The 18,022-nt window shown below is 58.2% G+C and overlaps 1 protein-coding gene across 9 annotated transcripts in view; it reads left to right on the top strand.

The window, feature by feature from the left end:
* GTF2IRD1 (GTF2I repeat domain containing 1) overlaps positions 1-18,022 on the top strand; it is a 112,673-nt gene that overhangs the window by 74,648 nt on the left and 20,003 nt on the right. For 5 of the 9 annotated variants that reach the window (XM_049699855.1, XM_049699860.1, XM_049699858.1 and 2 more), the window contains 5 exons: positions 425-474; positions 694-750; positions 2,187-2,270; positions 6,267-6,450; positions 6,906-6,934. In XM_049699855.1, the coding sequence (XP_049555812.1) occupies positions 425-474; positions 694-750; positions 2,187-2,270; positions 6,267-6,450; positions 6,906-6,934 (404 nt within the window). Of the gene's footprint in view, positions 1-424; positions 475-626; positions 751-2,186; positions 2,271-6,266; positions 6,451-6,905; positions 6,935-8,749; positions 9,667-18,022 lie in introns of those variants that run through there. The other 4 variants (XM_049699859.1, XM_049699854.1, XM_049699861.1 and 1 more) reach the window with 3 other exon arrangements.

Here is an 18,022-nt window from a genome sequence, read left to right as displayed (position 1 = left end):
CCGAGGCCCTGACCCCAGAGTGAAATGGTGTCAGCCAGAAACCTTGGACCTTCCCTACACCAGGATCTTGCCACAGTCAGTCCCGACTGTGTACAGCTCCGTAGGAAGGCCCCCAGACCACGTGCTCTGACCCTGGCCAGTGGCAGTTATGCATCCTGGAACCGAGAGTGAGGGGTTCAGCTCCACTGGGCCAGGACCAGGCTGGTTTCGCTCCTGGCTGGATCCTCAGAGCCCAGCGCAGCCCCCAGATCACACATGTGGGTCAGCAGGACGGCTGCCTGGGAGGCAGAAACCCCAGACCTTGACTGTCCAGAGCCAGGAGCGCCCACTGCACAGATGTGCAGACTGAGGCCCAGGGGGAGAGCTGGGTAGTACCAGGGAGCCCTGGAGGGACCTTGGTGATAGCCCCACTTGTGTTTTGCAGGCCTGAGCTGCTCACCGAAGGAGTCAAAGAGCCCCTCACAGACAGCCAAGGTACCCTGCGCAGGGTCATGGGCCGAGGCGCGGGCCGGGCGTGGGAGGGGTCCCAGGCTTCTGCCATCACCCCTCCTCCTGCTTCCTCTGTCCTGGTCCCGTCTACCCTGGCATCCCCCCATTGCCCTCCCTGCTGGGTTTGCCCCCACCAGATACCACCTCTGTCCCGGGTCCCAGGAGCTGCCTGCTCACCCTGGCTTCTCTCCCCCCTGCCCCCAGAGAGGGATTCCGGGGACCCTCTTGTGGATGAGAGCCTGAAGAGACAGGGCTTTCAAGGTAAGGTTGCAGCTCAGGATGGGGTCCACAGTCCCAGTGCCATGACCTTGACCTGGCTTGGGTTTGGAGGGCCTGGCTAGGGGTGGGAGGGGCTGGCCGCCAACCTCAGGGCCCCGGGGTCTGAGCGAGGCCGGCGGGCAGCCAGGCAGGGCTGGAGTTTGCCAGCCCCAGTGAGAGGTTCCGCAAGGTGGCTGGGGGTTCGGGGGTACAGGGCGCGGGAGCCGGCCTGCTGTCCGTCTGGGGAAGCAGCTGACCTGCCCGCTTCATATTAGGCAGCCGGCCGTGCTCTTAGTGCTTTGAAATCAGAGGAGAGGAGGTCACGGAGGGCAGGGAGGGCTCTCCCAAGAAGGAGGACCCTGGTTGGGCCAAGGAGGGGTGGGAGGACGTGAGCGTGGAGGAAGAGGCGTGGAAGATGGGGGAAGCCTGATGCAGGGAGGGGCCAGGGACTGACAGGGGAGGCTCCCTCCCCACAGTGGAGGCTGGTATTACCTTTTGGTTAAGATCAAGTGTAGTATCGGTAGGGGCTGCGGTGGCTGAGAGCAGCCATCCACGTGCACGTCGGGGCAGCTCTAGGGTGTGGCTGTGAGTCCCCTAGGGTGGGTGCTCCCCATGTGGGTCCTGGGTGGTCAGTGTGACCCAGAGGAGAAAGTGGGGTCAGCCAGACCAGCGGCAGGAAGGGCCAGCCCCTGTGGGTGGAGGAGCCCAAATCCCAGAGGGGCACCTGCTTACCCCCCAGCCTCTCAGCTCCTTCCTGGGCAGCCGGAACTTTCTGGGATGGGGGAGTTCCGTCTCTCACCTCACCCCGTGACCCCTCATACTCAGCCCTCTTAGCAGACTGGGGTCCGACCAGCCAGAGACCCACCCCCTCCCTCCTCCATCCTCCACCTCTCTCTTCCCACAAGGCAGTGCCAGGTTCTCATCTCCCCAAGGCCGGGGGCTCGTGCAGGGGTCTCATGGCAGGTGCTGGCACGCGGGCTCCATAAGCGATAGCCTCTGGGTGAATGAGTGACCACGGGGAGCTTTCAGGCCGGCTCCTGCCTCCGCGGGGCCGCCCTGTCCACTGAGCTCACGTCCCCGCGCTGCCTCCTGCCTCCCGCCTGACTCTGAGCGAGGCGCCACTCCACCCGCCGGTGACGCAGGAGGCTGCTCCCCTCCGTGGCGTCTCTCACCTCCAGGGCTGGCTCACTGGTGTGGGTTTCAAATGTCAACAGTTAATTTCCGACTCATCGCTGTTGTCGCGAGAGTGTGCGTCCTTCCGGAAAAAACACACGTCTCCGTCAAGAAGTTAGTGCTGGAGGACTCCAAGGGGCCCACTCCACGGAGCTGATAATTGCCTGAGAAGGAGTTCCCCGTAGTTAGGAAATTGTATTCCTTTAAAGTCACCAAGTGCCTTTTCATTTAACAGCCCAAATCCGTAATTGTTTTTCACTTTGCAGAAAATTATGATGCCAGACTCTCACGGATCGACATTGCCAACACGCTGAGGGAGCAGGTCCAGGATCTGTTCAATAAGAAATACGGTGAGCCCCGGGACACCCTGGCGGGAGGGAAGAGAGGCAGGAGCAACCCGGTTCTGGCCGTGGTCTCCTCTGGGAAGACCGCTCACCTGCATACAAATACGTCTTGAGCACTTACTGTGTGCCAGGCACTGGGGAAAAGGGAGTGAAGAAAACACGCAGTCTCACAGGGACTTCTCTGGCGGCCCAGTGGTTAAGACTCCGTGCTTCCACTGCAGGGGCTGCGGGTTCGATCCCTGGTCGGGGAGCTAAGATCCCACATGCCAGAAACAAACAGACAAACAAAAAAACCACGCAGTCCCTGCCCTCGGGGGACCCTGCAGGCCAGTGATGTGAGACCGACATAGAACAGCTCTACCCAGAATCCAGCGACAGTGAGGCGTCGTCCCATGATTATGCAGGAAAAGAGCAGGCTGCTTGCTCAAGAGAAAATAGCTCTCCTTAGATTGGAAGCCAGGGAAGGGCTCTTGGAAGAAGGAACTGAACGATGGGGAATCAAGCAGAGTGTGAAGGAAGGGCATCTGGCTGAGGTGATGGCATGTGCAAAGGCCCTGAGGCTTGTCTTAAGAAGCAGCCAAGGGAATTCCCTGGCGGTCCAGTGGTTAGGACTTGGTGCTTTCGCTGCTGTGGGCCCTGGTCGGGGAACTAAGATCCTGCAAACCATATGGTGCAGCCAAAAAAAAAAAATATATATATATATATATATATATATATATATATATACACACACACACACATATACGTATGTATATATATGTAAGTAGATAGATAGATATAAGAAGGAGCCAAAAGCCGAAGCGTAAGGGCAGGCACTGGGGGAGAGGAGGGCCCTGCGGAGCTGGCCAGAAGACAGATCCAATTGTCCAGGGCCTTGGAGGGAACCATGATACCGGGTTTGTATTTTGGGAGGATTGAAGTAAATGGAGCAGTTTTGCACTTTTAAAGTGTCTCCCTGGATGCCGTGAGGAAAGTGAGTGGTTGTGGGAGGGTGGGAGTGGACACTGGGAGACCAGCCCAGAGGCTGGAGCAGTATTTCGGCGAGAGTGATGATGGCTTGGGCAGGCCCTGGCCGGGATGCCGCAGGAAACCGGATGGAGTGAGATGTGCTTCCGAGGGAGAACCACAGGCGCAGAATGACGAGGCAGCGGGAGGAGTGGAGGCATCCAGCTGCGTCCTGCCTCGAGGAGGACAAGCTGTACCTGTTAAGGTGCTTTTCGGTCTCAAGTAGCAAAACCAAACTGGCTTCAACCGTTAAGGGGGTTAATTGGCTCATGATTCAGTTACTATGACTTCACAACAGATCACCCTAACACGTGGTTGCCTAGAATAGCCATGATCATGTATTATCTCTGAGGGTGTCAGCGAGTCGGGACTTTGGGAGCAAGCCGAGCTGGGGAGCTGTCACTCACGGTCTGTCCCGGGGTTGCAGGCAGAAGGCGGGTGAAGCTGGGGTCATCTGGACGGCATCCTCACTCACATGTCTGACGCCTGGGCTGGGGAAAGAGCTGGTGCTGGAACGGCTGGGCCCCTCAAGCATCTTTCTCAGTGTGTGTGTGACCCCCCTACGTGGGCTTTCTGGCATAGCAACTCCATGGTAGCTGGATTTCCTCCTTGTTGGTCGGGGCTCCTGAGTGTCCTGAGAGAGAGAGCCAGGTGGAAGCCACGTTGCCTTTTATGACCCAGCCTCAGAGGTTGTGCAGTGTCTCCTCTGCCGCACTGTATTGGTCAAGGCAGTTACAAAGTTCCACCCTAGTGTAAGAGGAGGGGATATAGACCCCATCCTCTATGGGGAGTGTCGATGTTACACTATAAGAGGAGCATGTGGGATGGGAGAAAGATTGGTGCAGCTGTCTTTGGACGGTACAATTAGCCATAACTCAGGAAATCCAGCAGTAGGGTGGCTTTCAGGATTAGCTGGATCCAGCAGCTCAGGGAATGAACTTGGTGTCCTTCCGCTGTGTCAGAATCATCTCAGGCTGACTTCCTGCTTGCTAGCAGGATGACCACAGCAGGTCCAGACATCCCATCCAGGGAGAGAGCTGGCTTTTCCACAGGCTTTCTCAGGAAAGCCTGATAGTTTCCCAGAATTCCCTGGGCCCTCCCCTGTTTCTCATTGATCCCCATTGAGTCACATGTCCAGTCTTTACCCAATCCCCATGGCAGAGAATGCCATGTGCTCATTGGCTTAGGCCTGGGTTACCCAGACCTGTCACCCTGACAAGGGAGAGGAGGGGGGAGCACAGAGCTGCCAGAGACAGGTGGATACCCAAACTGCCAGCCAGGGAGAAGGGGCAGCGCCCTCACTGAGCGGGGAAGTTTGAAGAGGGGAGATGATGGGTTCCATTTGGATATGTTGAGTCTGAAGGGTGAGTGGAGATGTCTCATAGGCAGGCAGAGAGAAAAGTCTGCTGTTCAGGAGAGGTGTCTGGACTGGATGCAAAAATTAGACCACAGGAGCAGAGGAGACACCCCTAGGGGTGCAAAGAGAGCAGAAAGAGGACCCATGCAGAAAGCCAAGGAGCCCTGTGTTTAGAGGTCAAGTCCAGGAAGGGGAGGAGTGGCCAGAAAGGGGAAACCAAGAAAGTGAGGCATCATGGACACCAAGGTGTTGGATTTTGCCAAAAGAGAGCAAATACCTTCTGGGTTGGGCAACACAGAGGCCGTCAATCATTCTAGCAAGAGCCCTTTTGGGGGCAAGGAGTGAGGAAGTAGAGATGGCAGTGTTCCCATTCATGGATTATGGGTATAAGTACATTTCTGTCTGCAGCAAAGTCAGGATAAAGAATTTAAAACAGGCTGGAAATTCATAGAAACAGAAAGTGGATTGGTTTGGTTGCCAGGGCACAGAGGGAAGGAGGGAGGCGTGACTGCTAATGGGGATGGGGTTCCTTTTCGGGGTGATGAAAACGCTCTGGAGTTAGATAGTGGTGGTGATTTCACAACCTCCTGAGTACGCTAAAAACCACTGGATTGTTTAAGATGGTAAATGTTATGGTACGTGAATTACATCTCAATTAAATAAAGCCAAACAAACAAACTGAAGCGATGGCACGAAGCCAGGGGTGACATGAAGACTCAGCCATTCTGTACTTGCGAGATGCAGGGCATGCATCAAGCTCTGAGTTTCCCAGGAGCCAGAGCAAAAAGGGAAATGAGGCCAGTTATACCATTCCCAGTGTCCACGAGATAAAAATTAGTTTATTGCCCAGAAAAAGTTCAGCTACTTCTCCTAGTGCAAAGATTTCTGCAGCACATCTTCATAAAGGGGCATCCTTGACACTGAGGAGTGTCCAGCCCTCCGTCCAGGAGGGGGCTCCCATGGTGCACCCCATCTAAGTCAGAGAGCCATGGACGTTCACATCAGCCTGACAGCAGGCAGCAGGCCTTGGCCCAGAGTGGATCAGCAGTGGACTCAGGGCTGCTCCCAGGCTGTGAGACAAGGCACAGTCCCCGGGATGGACATGCCACAGCCCTCTGCAGAGGGGATTGGCGACAGGAATGAGGCCGAGCGCCAGATGTGGAAAGAGAGCCCTGAGGTCTGAGCCGCACCCTGGCTGGCCTCCCTGCTCCCAGACGCGATCCGCCCTTTCAGGCCAGGCCGACCCTGAACCAGGGTGAGGCAGAGCCTGTGGGGCTGATGGATCGTTGTAGGGAAGGGCCAGCTTTGCCCACCAGGTACCATCCTTGAGACGGCTTTCAGATTCTCAAGCCGTGAGGCCTCTGACGTTGGCCCCTGCCCTCTCCCAGCAGCCACAGCCACACGTCCCCTGGCCACTCCTCAGCCTGCCCTGGGCACGCGCACACCCCCGACCCCCCAGGGCCCCTGCTTCCCAGTCCCTCACTGACTGTGCCTTGCTGCAGTGCTACACGACAGCCCCCACCGTACCCCACTGTGCACGGGGTGTATCACACTCGTGCGTGGAGCACCCCCTGGCTGCCGACTGCCCACCAGCCCCCGCCTCTGGCTCCTGACACCTCCTCTGTCCCTCTCGCCCGCAGGGGAAGCCTTGGGCATCAAGTACCCGGTCCAGGTCCCCTACAAGAGGATCAAGAGTAACCCCGGCTCGGTGATCATCGAGGGGCTGCCCCCCGGGATCCCTTTCCGAAAGCCCTGCACCTTTGGCTCCCAGAACCTGGAGAGGATCCTTGCGGTGGCTGACAAGATCAAGTTCACCGTCACCAGGTACTCAGGGGAAGGGAGACAGAGAGGAGGCGAGGCTACCACGGGAGGGGGCTCGCACCACAGACCCTTGGCCTTTCCTTCGGGTGGGACTGCCGGCCAGCCAGGGTGCAGGGAGCCCCACAGAAGTGAGACTAGCTCCCCTGCCCCGCAGCCACCATAGCGGGGGCAGCCTTCATGGGCCCCGTCTACCTGCTGCGGCACCTGCTCACTGCACTCCCTCATCCCCTGGAAGAGGCGTGGAGCCAGCAGGGCAGAGCCAGCGGGAGACCCTGCTTGGCCTGGTGCACAGCGGCCCTGCGGCATCGTCCCAGGGTCCCCAGGGTCCCGTGCGCACGAAGCGCCGGGCATCTTGTTAAAATGCAGATTCTGCTTCGGCAGGTCTGGGGTGGGTCCCACGCATTCCGCACAAGTTCCCAGGCCCTCCCCTGACACCCCCGTCTCTGTTTCTCTTCCAGGCCTTTTCAAGGACTCATCCCAAAGCCTGGTAAGAGGCGCTGGCTATGGGGGGGGCCACTTGGCACGGGGGTGGGCCATGGTGCTGAGGGCCAGAGGCCGGAGTGGAGCTCACCGTGGGGCACCGGTTCCAGGGCCCTGGAGCGGGACCCCCGCCCTTCTGTTGTCCCACCTCCCTGGGCTCTGGCCCCAGCAGAGAGGAGGAAGGCCAAGCTGGGACCTGGCCCCGGTTCCTGGGACAGAGAAAGGGGTGGTGGGGTGGCACTGGTGACTTCTAAGCCTGGGATGGGGGTTCAGGAGGGAGGGGCCTGGCCGGGTCAGTGCCCCCCACTTTCCCTAATGCAGGGGCCTTGGTGAGCAGATGAGGGTGATGGGGGGGGTTCCTAGCCTCAGAGGGAGGGGTGTCTGCGGGGGAACCCGCGAGCTTGGCGGTGGGATGGGGGTGAGTGCTTACCCGCTTCGTAAAATGCCTCTCCTGGCCCCATTTCCAGGCATCCACCACCACCCCCACCGTCCCCCGGGCTATGTCCTGGCCCTCCCGAGCCCTGAATGAGCAGGGGCTGTCCCTGCGGGGGGTGGCATGACCACCTGGTCAGCACTCAGGGCTGGCCGGGCCTCCACGGAGGCAGCTGCGTACGCAGATCCCAGAGCCTGCGGGTGGAGACACGGGGAGGAGCTCTGCCGCCTCTCCCCTGCTCCTGCCCAGAGTCACTGGCAGCCCTGGGCCCTTGGGGAGGCTGCGCTGGGAACAGAGAAAGCCTGCAGGACAGGACTCCAATTTCACAGTCGCGGTCACATCCACTTTACTCCTCACTCACCTCCGTGTGCCCTGACCCTGCCACCTATAGCTGTTCACTCCCTGCGCCCAGGCCTGGCTCGGTGGGCTTCTGAGGAAGGGGCGACCTGGAGTGGGGCCAGACTCACTGAGGGGGGTAGCAGTGTGGCAGCTGCCGTCGGGCTGCAGGGACCCCAGGGAGGAGGAACAGAGGAAGGGGTGCTTGGGAGGGTTTCCCAGAGAGGAAGGCTCTCGCGGGGCCTCAGGGGAGAGCAGTACTTGGAGGGCCAGGGGGTGAGGGAGGGAGAGGCAGGTGGTCAGCTGGGGAAGCAGCAGGGCTCCAAGGCCTACGCCCAGGGTGGTTTTCCAGAACTCTCAGAGGTGTGAAAGCCGTCAGGTGATGTTAGTAAGGTAGAGATGGTGAAGGTAAGAGCAGCAAAGCGCAGCAGTGGTGGCCCCGGCGGAAACCTTGCCAAGAAATTACTGGGCGTCAGACCCTGTGCTGACCGCTTCACGTGGGTCCGGAGGTCCTTCCTCCTAGGGCTGGACAGTGGTCTGGGTACCGTGGTTACAGACAGAGGAGTCATCTCGTTTACTCCTCACACCTGTGAGGCTGGCGCCAGAGCCTGACCTTCAGGGGGAAACTGAGGCTCGCGTTTCAGCAATGTGCCCACGTCACACGGCTAGCCAGTGGCCTGGCCGGCCTCTAGGCCCATGATCTGTAGCACTTCGCCCCCGTGGACAGGTAGGCCTGTGCTTCTGGGGGCTGCAGGACAGAACAAGGGTACGGGGGCTCAGGTGCTCATGAGAACATCACAGGCCCAGGGACCCTCTTCTCATCGGCCATGGGGGGCAGGACACACGTCCCCTGGTGCCACCTGGGGCCCCTGGCCCATCCCTGCTCTGTGACAGGCCACTCAGCCCTCTGTGGACCTGCCTTGCTGCAGGACCGTGGTGGGCGGCCTGTGATCCGCTCGCCTGCCCTGCAGCAGGGGCCCCGTGACCCTGTCAGCCCTGTGCCACTGAGTCAGCTTCAAGCCACTGCCCGTCCCGACTTCACTTTCTGCCCAGGTTGGTGTCAGAGCCGGGCAGTGTCCGTCCTCTTCCCATGAGCGGCAGCAGGAAGGATGGCCGGGCCTCCCTTTGCTGACGGGGAGGAGAAACACGGCGAGGCAGTCCGTCGGCCTCCCCCTGCACACCCTGTGATCCCCAGCCCCTCCTACCCAGAAGGAAGGGCCCCATGGAGGCCTGAAAATATAGCTGCTCCAGGGGTATGCACATACTTTAACGAGTTTGAAAAGCAAGAAATACACTTGATCGTACGCTGGGCTGTGAGTTCAGCGCTTTGTATATCACCTTTTTTTGTCCTGTTTTTACGGATGAAGAAACTGAGGCCAAGGGAACTTCAATGACTTGCCTTGGACGCCCAACCTGTAGTGGAGGAAGCGTTGATTCCACACCTGGCTCCCTGCTCCGTCAGGGAGGCCCACTGATGCCAGGCGGGCGGCACGTAATTCAGAGCAGCCCCCAAATAGCAGAGTGTCGGGCTTTGGGGAGAAACACTGGGGGGCGGAGAGGCAGCCAGCAGCCATTGCCCCCTTCTGGGGGCGTGACCTCTTCCACTGACCACGGCTCACCCTCCAGCAAGGGGGCCTTGACAGCTCATCTTCCTGTTCGAACAGCTTCTTGAATCTCAGCCATCACCCCAGGGTGGCCATCCGCCCCCCATTTCTCTGTGCCAGTCTGCCCACCCACCCATCGGCCTTCCCTGTGGCCCCTCTGTGTGCAGAGAGGGCCCTTGGAAATGCTTTCTCTGCCCACGTGGTATGGGAGAGGGTGGCAGGCTGCCTAGAAGAAGAGATGGGCACCTGGCCCTGGCCCCAGGCCTCAGGGATGGGACTGCCAGCGCCTTTCCAGGCATTGGCGCTCTGGGCCGGGTGTCAGCCTGGAGGGACCGGGGCAGATGGGCTGGCAGGCCAGCTGTGTGCTTCCTAACGCCATTTGTCACGCTGGGCTGGGAAGGTGTCCAGACTCACAGGGGCCTCCGAGGGTTCACCAGAGGTCACTGGGTGCTGTTCCTGCCCCAGAAAGGGCTGTTCCCAAACCGTCCATTAGACAGTCGCTGAAGCCTGATGCGGGCCAGCTCCTGGGGTTCCGAGGTGAACTGGAGCAGGTCAGGTCAGGTCTCTGGGGAAGGCGGAACGTTGGCAGGTGCCGTAGCCTGGAGAAAGGAAGGCTGTAGCTGTGCGCCTGGAGGGGTGTTAGATGATGTGCTTTGGAACTGGGGGCCGAGGTGGTGGGGGGCCCATGGGAGAGCACAGGCTGGTGCTCAGACAGACCCAGGTTGAAACCCCAGACGCCTCTTACTAACCCTGTGACTCTGGGCTCATTATTTCACATCTCCGAGCCTTCACTTCCTCATCGGTGAGATGGAGATGGTCATGTCTGCCTCCCCGGGTGATCTGAATGAATGAATGGTGGGCATTGGGGGGTGAGCCATGGAGGACGGTTTTCCCCCTGCTGACGCTTGAGAGAGATGTTTGTGAAGCCCTCAGCCCTGGACCAGCTGTGATAGGAAGGGCTCAGCCAATGGGATTGGCAGTTGTTACTGTTATTCCTGGAGGTCGGGAAGGCTTCCTGGAGGAGGTGACATTAAGCTGGGCCTTGGAGTTGAGCAGAAGGGTGTGTGGTTCTAACACAGGGCACAGCCTAAGTGGGGGCGCAGAGTGGGTGTCTGACTAAACCAGGCTCAATCCCAGGGGCCTGAGTGAGTGAGGCCTGGGCGGGGTGCATACCACTGGAAGCTCCTTGCCACCTGGCCAGGCTGCTCCCCAGTTCACCCACCTGCCTGCAGCAGCCCTGAGTTAAATTAGGGACACTGGGCCAGGGGCCAGAGAGGCAGGTGGCTGGGGACGGTCTCTGCCCTCGGCAGCACCAAGTCAAGGTGGGTGTCTCCCCAGACCCAGAGGGGCCCGAGGCTGTGTAAACCCAGGACGGCAAAGGGGCTGTTCATGATACGTTGGGAAAGATCAGTGGTGACTAAGGAAGGAGAGGCCCTCCGCCCAGGTAGCTGGTGTAGCAACAGCTGTAGAACATTCTAGTAGGTCGGGAAACACGAATACATACCCATGGTGGAAATCTGGAAAATACAGAGATCTCACTGCCCAGATGGCTGTTTATTTTTACGATGATACATTTCTTCCAGATTTTTCCCCAAGCTTATTAATTGTATATCTCGTCCTTTCCATAAATTCACACACACACACGCTGAAGCATAAGCATTTTCCCATGTCTTTAAAACACTTTACAATGGTCTGTCATCAGGGTGCATCATAGTTATATAGCAGCCCTGTCCCCCGAGAATGGACATTGGGGCAACTTCTCACACCGTGGATACCTAACACCCACGTCATGCTGATGATTTGCTGATTACCAAGCCTTCCTGTACCAGCACATTCGATCTCCCCCAATAACCAGTCCTACAGGAAGAAACAGGCTCAGAGAGGTTAAGGAACTCGCTGGAGGTCACACAGCATGTGCCCAGGCTTTCCCCACCCCCGACCTTTCATCCACACTGGGTAGGTCTTTGCTGCCCCCTTCTGGCTATCAGCATCTATAACAGTCCTGCCTGTCTAACCCTTAAGGCTCATAATCCTTTGAGTTCATTTATTTGCACAACAACAACAAAAAGATTATTGAATACCTGTCGTATGCCAAGCAAGATCTGGGAATACAAAATAGAAAAAAAATCTCTACCCGCCGTGGTGCTTATATTCTAATAGGGGAGACAGGTAAATAAGAGCAAATTGTATCGTATTCAATAGTGACAAGTGCCGTGGAGACACACACAAAGGATGGCACTGTCAAGAGCACAATTTTAGAGAGGCCACCAGAAGCTAAGGCCTGAATGAAGACAGGGTATAAGCCATGTAGAAATCTAGGTCAATGATCAGGGAACTAAGATCCCACATGCCGTGGGGCAACTAAGCCTGCGTGCCACAACTACTGAGCTCGCGCACCTCAACTACAGCCCCCGTGCCACAAACTACAGAGCCCACGTGCCCTGGAGCCCACACGCCACAACTAGAGAAGAGAAAACCCACACGCCACAACTAGAGAGAAGCCCGCGCACCACAACAAAGAGCCCGTGCCACAACGAAACATCCCTTGTGCCTCAGTGAAGATCCCGCGTGCCGCAACTAGGACCCAGTGCAGCCAGAAATAAATTAAATAAATAAATAATAAATAAATGTTTAAAAAAAGAAAGAAATCTAGGTTGAGACATCCAGGGAGAAGAGTTGTCAGTGCAAAGGCCCTGGGGCCCTGGACATATTTTGAAAGTAGGGCCAACAGGATTGCTCAGAGTGAATGTGGGGAGGGGGAAAGAGAGAGATCAAGGATGGCATCAAGGGACTTCCCTGGTGGCCCAGTGGTTAGGACTGCACGCTTCCACTGCAGGGGACGTGGGTTTGATCCCTGGTCGGGGAACTAAGATCCCACAAGCCACATGGTGTGGCAACAAAAAACCCAAAACAAAACAGGATAGCGTCAAGGTTTTGTCCCAAGCAGCTGGAGAGGGAAAGGGAGGTGAGGATCTGAGTGGTGGGCAAATTTGACACCCAAGTGGACAGGTTGGGAAGGCAGTTGGATCTACAAATCAGAGAGAGCCCCACTGAGGGGTATAGCTTAGGGATAGAGCATTTGACTACAGAGAGAGTCCCCCGGAGACATGCAGTCGGGAGCCATTCTGTATTTCATGCATTTTAGTCATGAAACTGGATCACAGTGGGGTTCAACAGGGATAGTCAGAAGGGGTTCGAGGATGAACCCTGGGGCCCTCCAGCATTTAGAGCTGAGGAGAGACAAGTGAACCCCCAGAGGGTGTGATGTCCTGGAAGCTGAGTGAGAAACTGTTGAAGAAGGAGAGTGATCACCTGGGCCCAGTGCTGCTGCAAGGTCAGGTTCAGACCTGAGATGGGACTGTGGGATGGAGCGCCCAGAGGTCCAGGGATGGCATGGTCAAGAGCAGTTTCGGGGGCTTCCCTGGTGGCGCAGTGGTTAAGAATCCACCTGCCAATTCAGGGGACACGGGTTCAAGCCCTGGTTCGGGAAGATCCCACATGCCGCAGAGCAACTAAGCCCATGCGCCACGACTACTGAGCCTGCACTCTAGAGCCCGCAAGCCACAACAACTGAGCCTGCGTGCCACAACTACTGAAGCCCGCGCACCTAGAGCCCGTGCTCCACAACAAGAGAAGCCACCACAATAAGCCCGTGTGTCGCAACAAAGAGTAGCCCCCTCGTCGCAACTAGAGAAAGCCCGCGTACAGCAGCGAAGACCCAACACAGCCAAAAATAAATAAATAAATAAAATACATTTATTAAAGAAAAAGAAAAGAGCAGTTTCAGGGAGGGGAGAGGACCTGAGTGGAATCGTGGGCTCAGGGGAGAACAAGAGAAAAGAAATGAACTCATCAGCTGCAGATGATGGCCCTTTAGGGACAGAGGAGAGGTGGGGTGGGAGCTGCAGGGTGAAATGGGATGAGGAGAGGGTTTTAGAGGTTGAATAGTGACAGTGTGATTTTAGAGAAATGGATGACATGGCAGCAGAGAGCGTGGGGAGAGTGGGCAGAGGAGGGACGTCCCCCTGAGAACAGGAGGTGGGGAAGGGGGTGCTGAGAGCACTGCCAGAACCCCTCTGCACACAGGGGGACCGGGGAAGGGTGACTGGGGCGGAGGGAAGATTGTTGGAGTCAGCGTCCTAGAGGGAGGGCTAGAAAGTTGGGAAGGGACAGTCTCAGAAGGAAGTATGACCTGGACACCGTGGAGAGGCCACCAATGTTGATGACCAAGGGGTTTGGACATGACTGGAAAGAGGAGAGGAGGTCGAGACAGGGAGGGCCAGGGGCTTGGAAGGCATGTCTACCCGCACGTTGATCCCCAGGAAACAGGACGGATGGCAGCGGTGTGGGTGTCCTGAGCCCCGTGCAAGTTCAGTGCCACCCACAGGCAAAGACCAGTCCTCCCCCTTCCCCAGGAGAACCAGCTCCCCGCAGGCAGGCCACGTGCATCTGGGGGTCTGGGAGAGCTTCCCAGGGAGCTGACGTTCCTCCCCGGGGATGGGGGGTGGGTTGCAGGCTGAGGGGGCAGCACTTGCAGAGGTGGGGAGCCCTGAAATGACCATCCTTGTCCAACCCTCGCTGAGGGCCCACGGCGTGCCAGGCCCCAGGCCTTTCCCCCAGAGCCTCGTGGGGTCTTCACAGCAAGCCTGCGAGGCAGATGCTGTTTTCATTCCCATTTTGCAGCTGAGCACACTGAGGCTGAAGGAAGCAGTCACATAGGTAACACAGGGCTGAAGTACACAGGGCTGTGCCGTTCTGGAGCCTGGGCTGGTTGGGCAGTGGGGGGAAGATCGCAGAAAAAGAATAAGGCCGAATCATGCACGGCCTTGACCTAAACTCAGGCTTTCTCTGGTGGCATCGGAGGCTTTTTCAGTCAAGGGACTGATAGGGTTGGATTTGTATTGTCTTACGATTGCCATGGTAACCACACTTCCGCCTACCAAGGTGGATGGAGAAGGCAAAACTGGAGCAGCATGGGCTGTGGGACCCAGAGGTGGGTGGGGTTAGGATCTAGAGGTGGCAGTGGGGCGTGAGGAGGGAGAGAGGGCAGAAGGTTCCAGAAGGGTGATGGTGGTGTCCATCCCCAAGGCGGGGTCTGCAGGCCTGTGGGACATCCAGGAACAGTCATGGTGCTGAGAGCCTGCAGGGTGGCTCTGGGGCTGGCCTGGGTGAGTGTGGAGCCAGCAGAGAGGGCCCAGGGCAGAGCCGGGAGCACACCGACCTCCAAGAGACCTTGAGGGAGAGGAGCCTGTGAAGGAACAGAGGAGGTGGAGCCCCAGAAAAGGAGGTGGAGGGATTTGCGGGTAAGAAGTGCTGAGTCAGGCAGCTGTTTGCAAATCTCCCATGAGAGCAGAGTCATAGGCAACACCAGAGAGATCAAGGAAATGAACATTCTCGAAAGGTTCTTGAATAGCAGTGGCTTTAAAAAAAAAAAAAAAAGCCTTGTAGGTAGTGAGTTCCCCATCACTGGAGGCATCCAAGCAGCACTTACCTGGAGGCACTGCAGGAGAGGTGGGAGAGGCTTTGCCCGCTGCAGCTACCTTTGGCTTGTGCATCCTGTACCTGTCTGCCTGGAGCCCCAGCCCTTTAGAACTAGGGAGGGCGCAGACAGAGGGGTCTCCCCACGCACTGACTCGCTTCCCTCTGCTGCCCGGCTCCAGGCTTCCCCACAGCTGCCCTGCCCCGGCTCCCTTCTGGCCAAACACAGGCTTCCAGCTTCCTCTCCTTTTGGTTTGGTTCTTTGGACCCCAGCAGCTCAGCCCTCCCTGCCAGCTTGGGGGAACTCCCTGGTGAGCAGCAAACCCGCCCACCCCTGGAGCAGGGGCTCCGGGCCCCACAGACAGAGCAGAGCTGCCGACTTCCTGTGTGACTCCAGCAGCAAGTCCGGTTTGCCTGCCTGGGCCTCGCTCTCCCTCTTTGCAAAGTGGGAAGAGTCACACTGGGGCTGCCCCGGGGTGCCCCAGCAGGGCAAGGAAAGGAGGAATAAATGGCCCGTCGTGCGCGGGAGGGGTAAGGCGGAGAGGCCGGCCAGGCCGGAGCGTGGAGGGCCTGGAAGGCCTGGCTTTGCAGCGTTGACTGGACCCTGCAGACCCGGCCTTGGCAAGCTCTTCCGCTGACGTCCCCGAGGCCGGAGCCCGAGCACCCCCGCGGGACAGGGCCGAAGCGCTGCCGGGCCCCAGCTTTACCTAGGAAGCCCCCATTCCAGAGAGTCTCCACTTGAGTTTTCATTCAAGGAACTATGTCAGATTACATTCTGCTGAGAAAATAGATGTTCCCACTCGACCTACTTCCCACCCCCAGCGTTCCCTGAGGCCCAGTTTGAGAAGCTCAGCTGTGGGTGAAGGGTCTGCGGAGGGGGGCGGGGTACAAGGAGGGAACGGCTCCAGCCCCAAATGGTACCTCTTGTCATTGTCCCCACTGGGGCCTCTGCTAAGTCTCTGCGGGGTCTCCTGTCACTCATCGGGTGCTGGGAGGAGTGGGCTTCCCGGAGAAGGGGACCTGAGCTGGGCCTGGGATTGACCTCAGCAGAGGGCATTTGGGGGTGGGGGGAGGGACTGAATAGGAGCTGGAAGGAGTCGCCTGCTGGGCCCTCGGGAGCTGGGTGACCTTGGATGAGTTAACTTACTGTCTGTGACCCTGGATAAGTTAACTTGCTATCTCTGGGCCTCGAGGTCACACGGAGCAGGGACAGCCTTCGTGGTCCACCCCCCGACCCTTGTCACGCACCCCTGCCTCCCTCTCTTCCCTACGCCACCCCCCTCCACCCTTCCAACTCGTAAGAGCTCAAAATAAAACCCTGCTTTCTCAAGTTTCTAAAGATGTCACAGTTCCAGTGCCAGCCACATGTTTCTCCACTTCATTATCTCTGCTTTTCTTTGTTAATTAGGCTCCAGTAATGATCTCACTTCTGCCTTCCCGGGAAGAGCTGGCATCTGCTGGGTGGGGCCTGGAGGCCTTTGTGGGCAGACGCCCGGCTGCCAGGCCCAGAATTGGCCGGCTGCCTCCTTTCCTGCAGGAGGGGAGGCCCCGCCCTTTCCATCTGGGTCGTGGCCGCCCCAGTCTGTCCCTGGGCTGGTCAGTGGTCCCAGCCCTGCCCTCCCTCAGCTCTGCCAGGCGGGGGAAGGGTACCTCAAGGTTCCCAGCGGCTGTTAGACAGGGGGCTTCTCAGGCCCCAGGAGCGAGCGGTGGGGGGGCTCCAGGCTCTTCTGCAACATTCCAGAAAACCTCACCAAAACTAGTTCCCCAGCTGGGACCACCCAAGCCGACAGGAACAACCAACGCCTTTATTTAGGCTAGGATGAGATCAGCCCAGGGTCACCAGGCACTGCGTGCGGAACAGAAGCTCTCTCGCTGGCTGATAAACGCGTCTTTGAGCCACGCAAGTGGAGGCCTGGGGGGTGGGGCACGAAGGATGGCTCAGCGCACATGGCTTACTGGGTGGACAGGATCTTTCCAACCTCCTGGGCTGGGTGGGGTGGGGTGGGGGAGGGTCTGGTGGCAGAAGAGACCTCATGGTGGGAGGTGGGGATGGGGACAGCACAGTCTGCGGAGGGACCCCTGCAGGTTTGGGAGCTCAGGACCAAGTACTTAGTCTGTGAACGGTTCCGAGGTGTCTTCAGGGCTGGGTGTAAGTAGCTTTTGATCAACACCAGTTAAAGAGAACCCTGCCTCGGGGAACTTGCGTTCTGGTGTGGATGCAGAGAACAGACCATGTGCGAAGGGTAAAGTGTACCAGGTGTGAGTGCTGCGAAGTTACAACCCTAGATGTGGGGCGGCCAGGGAAGGCGGGTGAGCAGAGGCCTGGAGGCGGCAGTAGTGAGCCAGGAGGGCATAGAGAAGAGCCTGGCAGGCCGAGTACAGACTGCAAAGGCCCTGAGGTCCCCTGCCAGTGTGGGAGGCCAGGTCGGGTGGAGGACCTGGTAGGAGATGAGATGGAAATGGGAGAGAAGGCCGACTGTGGACGCTGGATGAAGATGCTGACCTTTGTTCCGAGTGAGCTGGGAGCCAGAGCAGGCTTCCGAGCAGAGGAGAGACAGAATCCAGTCTAGGATCTAACAGGATCCTTCTGGCTGCTGGGTGAGGACACACAGGGTGGCAGCAGGGGACGATGTAGGGAGTTGGTCCTGGCAAAGCAGGTGAGGCCCAGTAGTGGCAGCAGTGGTGGTAAGTCCTTGACTCTGGGCAGAGTTTGTAGCTGAAGCCGACAATTGCTGATGTGGGCTGTGAGAGAGAGAGGAGTTGAGCTTGACCTCAGGGATTGGGGCTGAGCTTCTGGAAGGATGGAGGTGCGGGTAGGTAGCTGAGACGAGGAAGATGCAGGAAGAGCTGGCCGGGGGTGCGGGGGAGTCTCAGGCATGTTTGTGGCGTGTTAAGTCTGGGGTATTATCCAGGCGCTGTTGCATGTAGAGTGGGGGCGGGGGGCGTGTCCAGGGAGTGGTCCAGGCTTGAGGTATAATTTGGGGAATCGCAAGCATATCGCTGGTATTTAAAGCCCTAACAGAGTGAGATCTTCGGGAGGGAGCGGAATCAGAGGACCAGGGCCCTGGTGCCTTCAGCCTTTGTGGGTAAGGAAAAAACTGGGAGGGGCCAGGAGTGGGTGGTGTCCTGGGGCTGAGTGGAAGAACCCCGTTCTCCCTGGGGGGGCCCTTCTCCCCTTGTGGCCGTGAGCCTCCCATGGCCCAGAGACGCAGCTGAGCATCTTGCAGGGATGTCAGGGGTCAGG

Source organism: Orcinus orca, chromosome 16 (assembly GCF_937001465.1).
Source record: "Orcinus orca chromosome 16, mOrcOrc1.1, whole genome shotgun sequence".
Classification (NCBI taxonomy): Eukaryota; Metazoa; Chordata; class Mammalia; order Artiodactyla; family Delphinidae; genus Orcinus; species Orcinus orca.
Note: the sequence above shows the minus strand (reverse complement) of the source record. Positions and strands in the feature narration are given on the sequence as shown.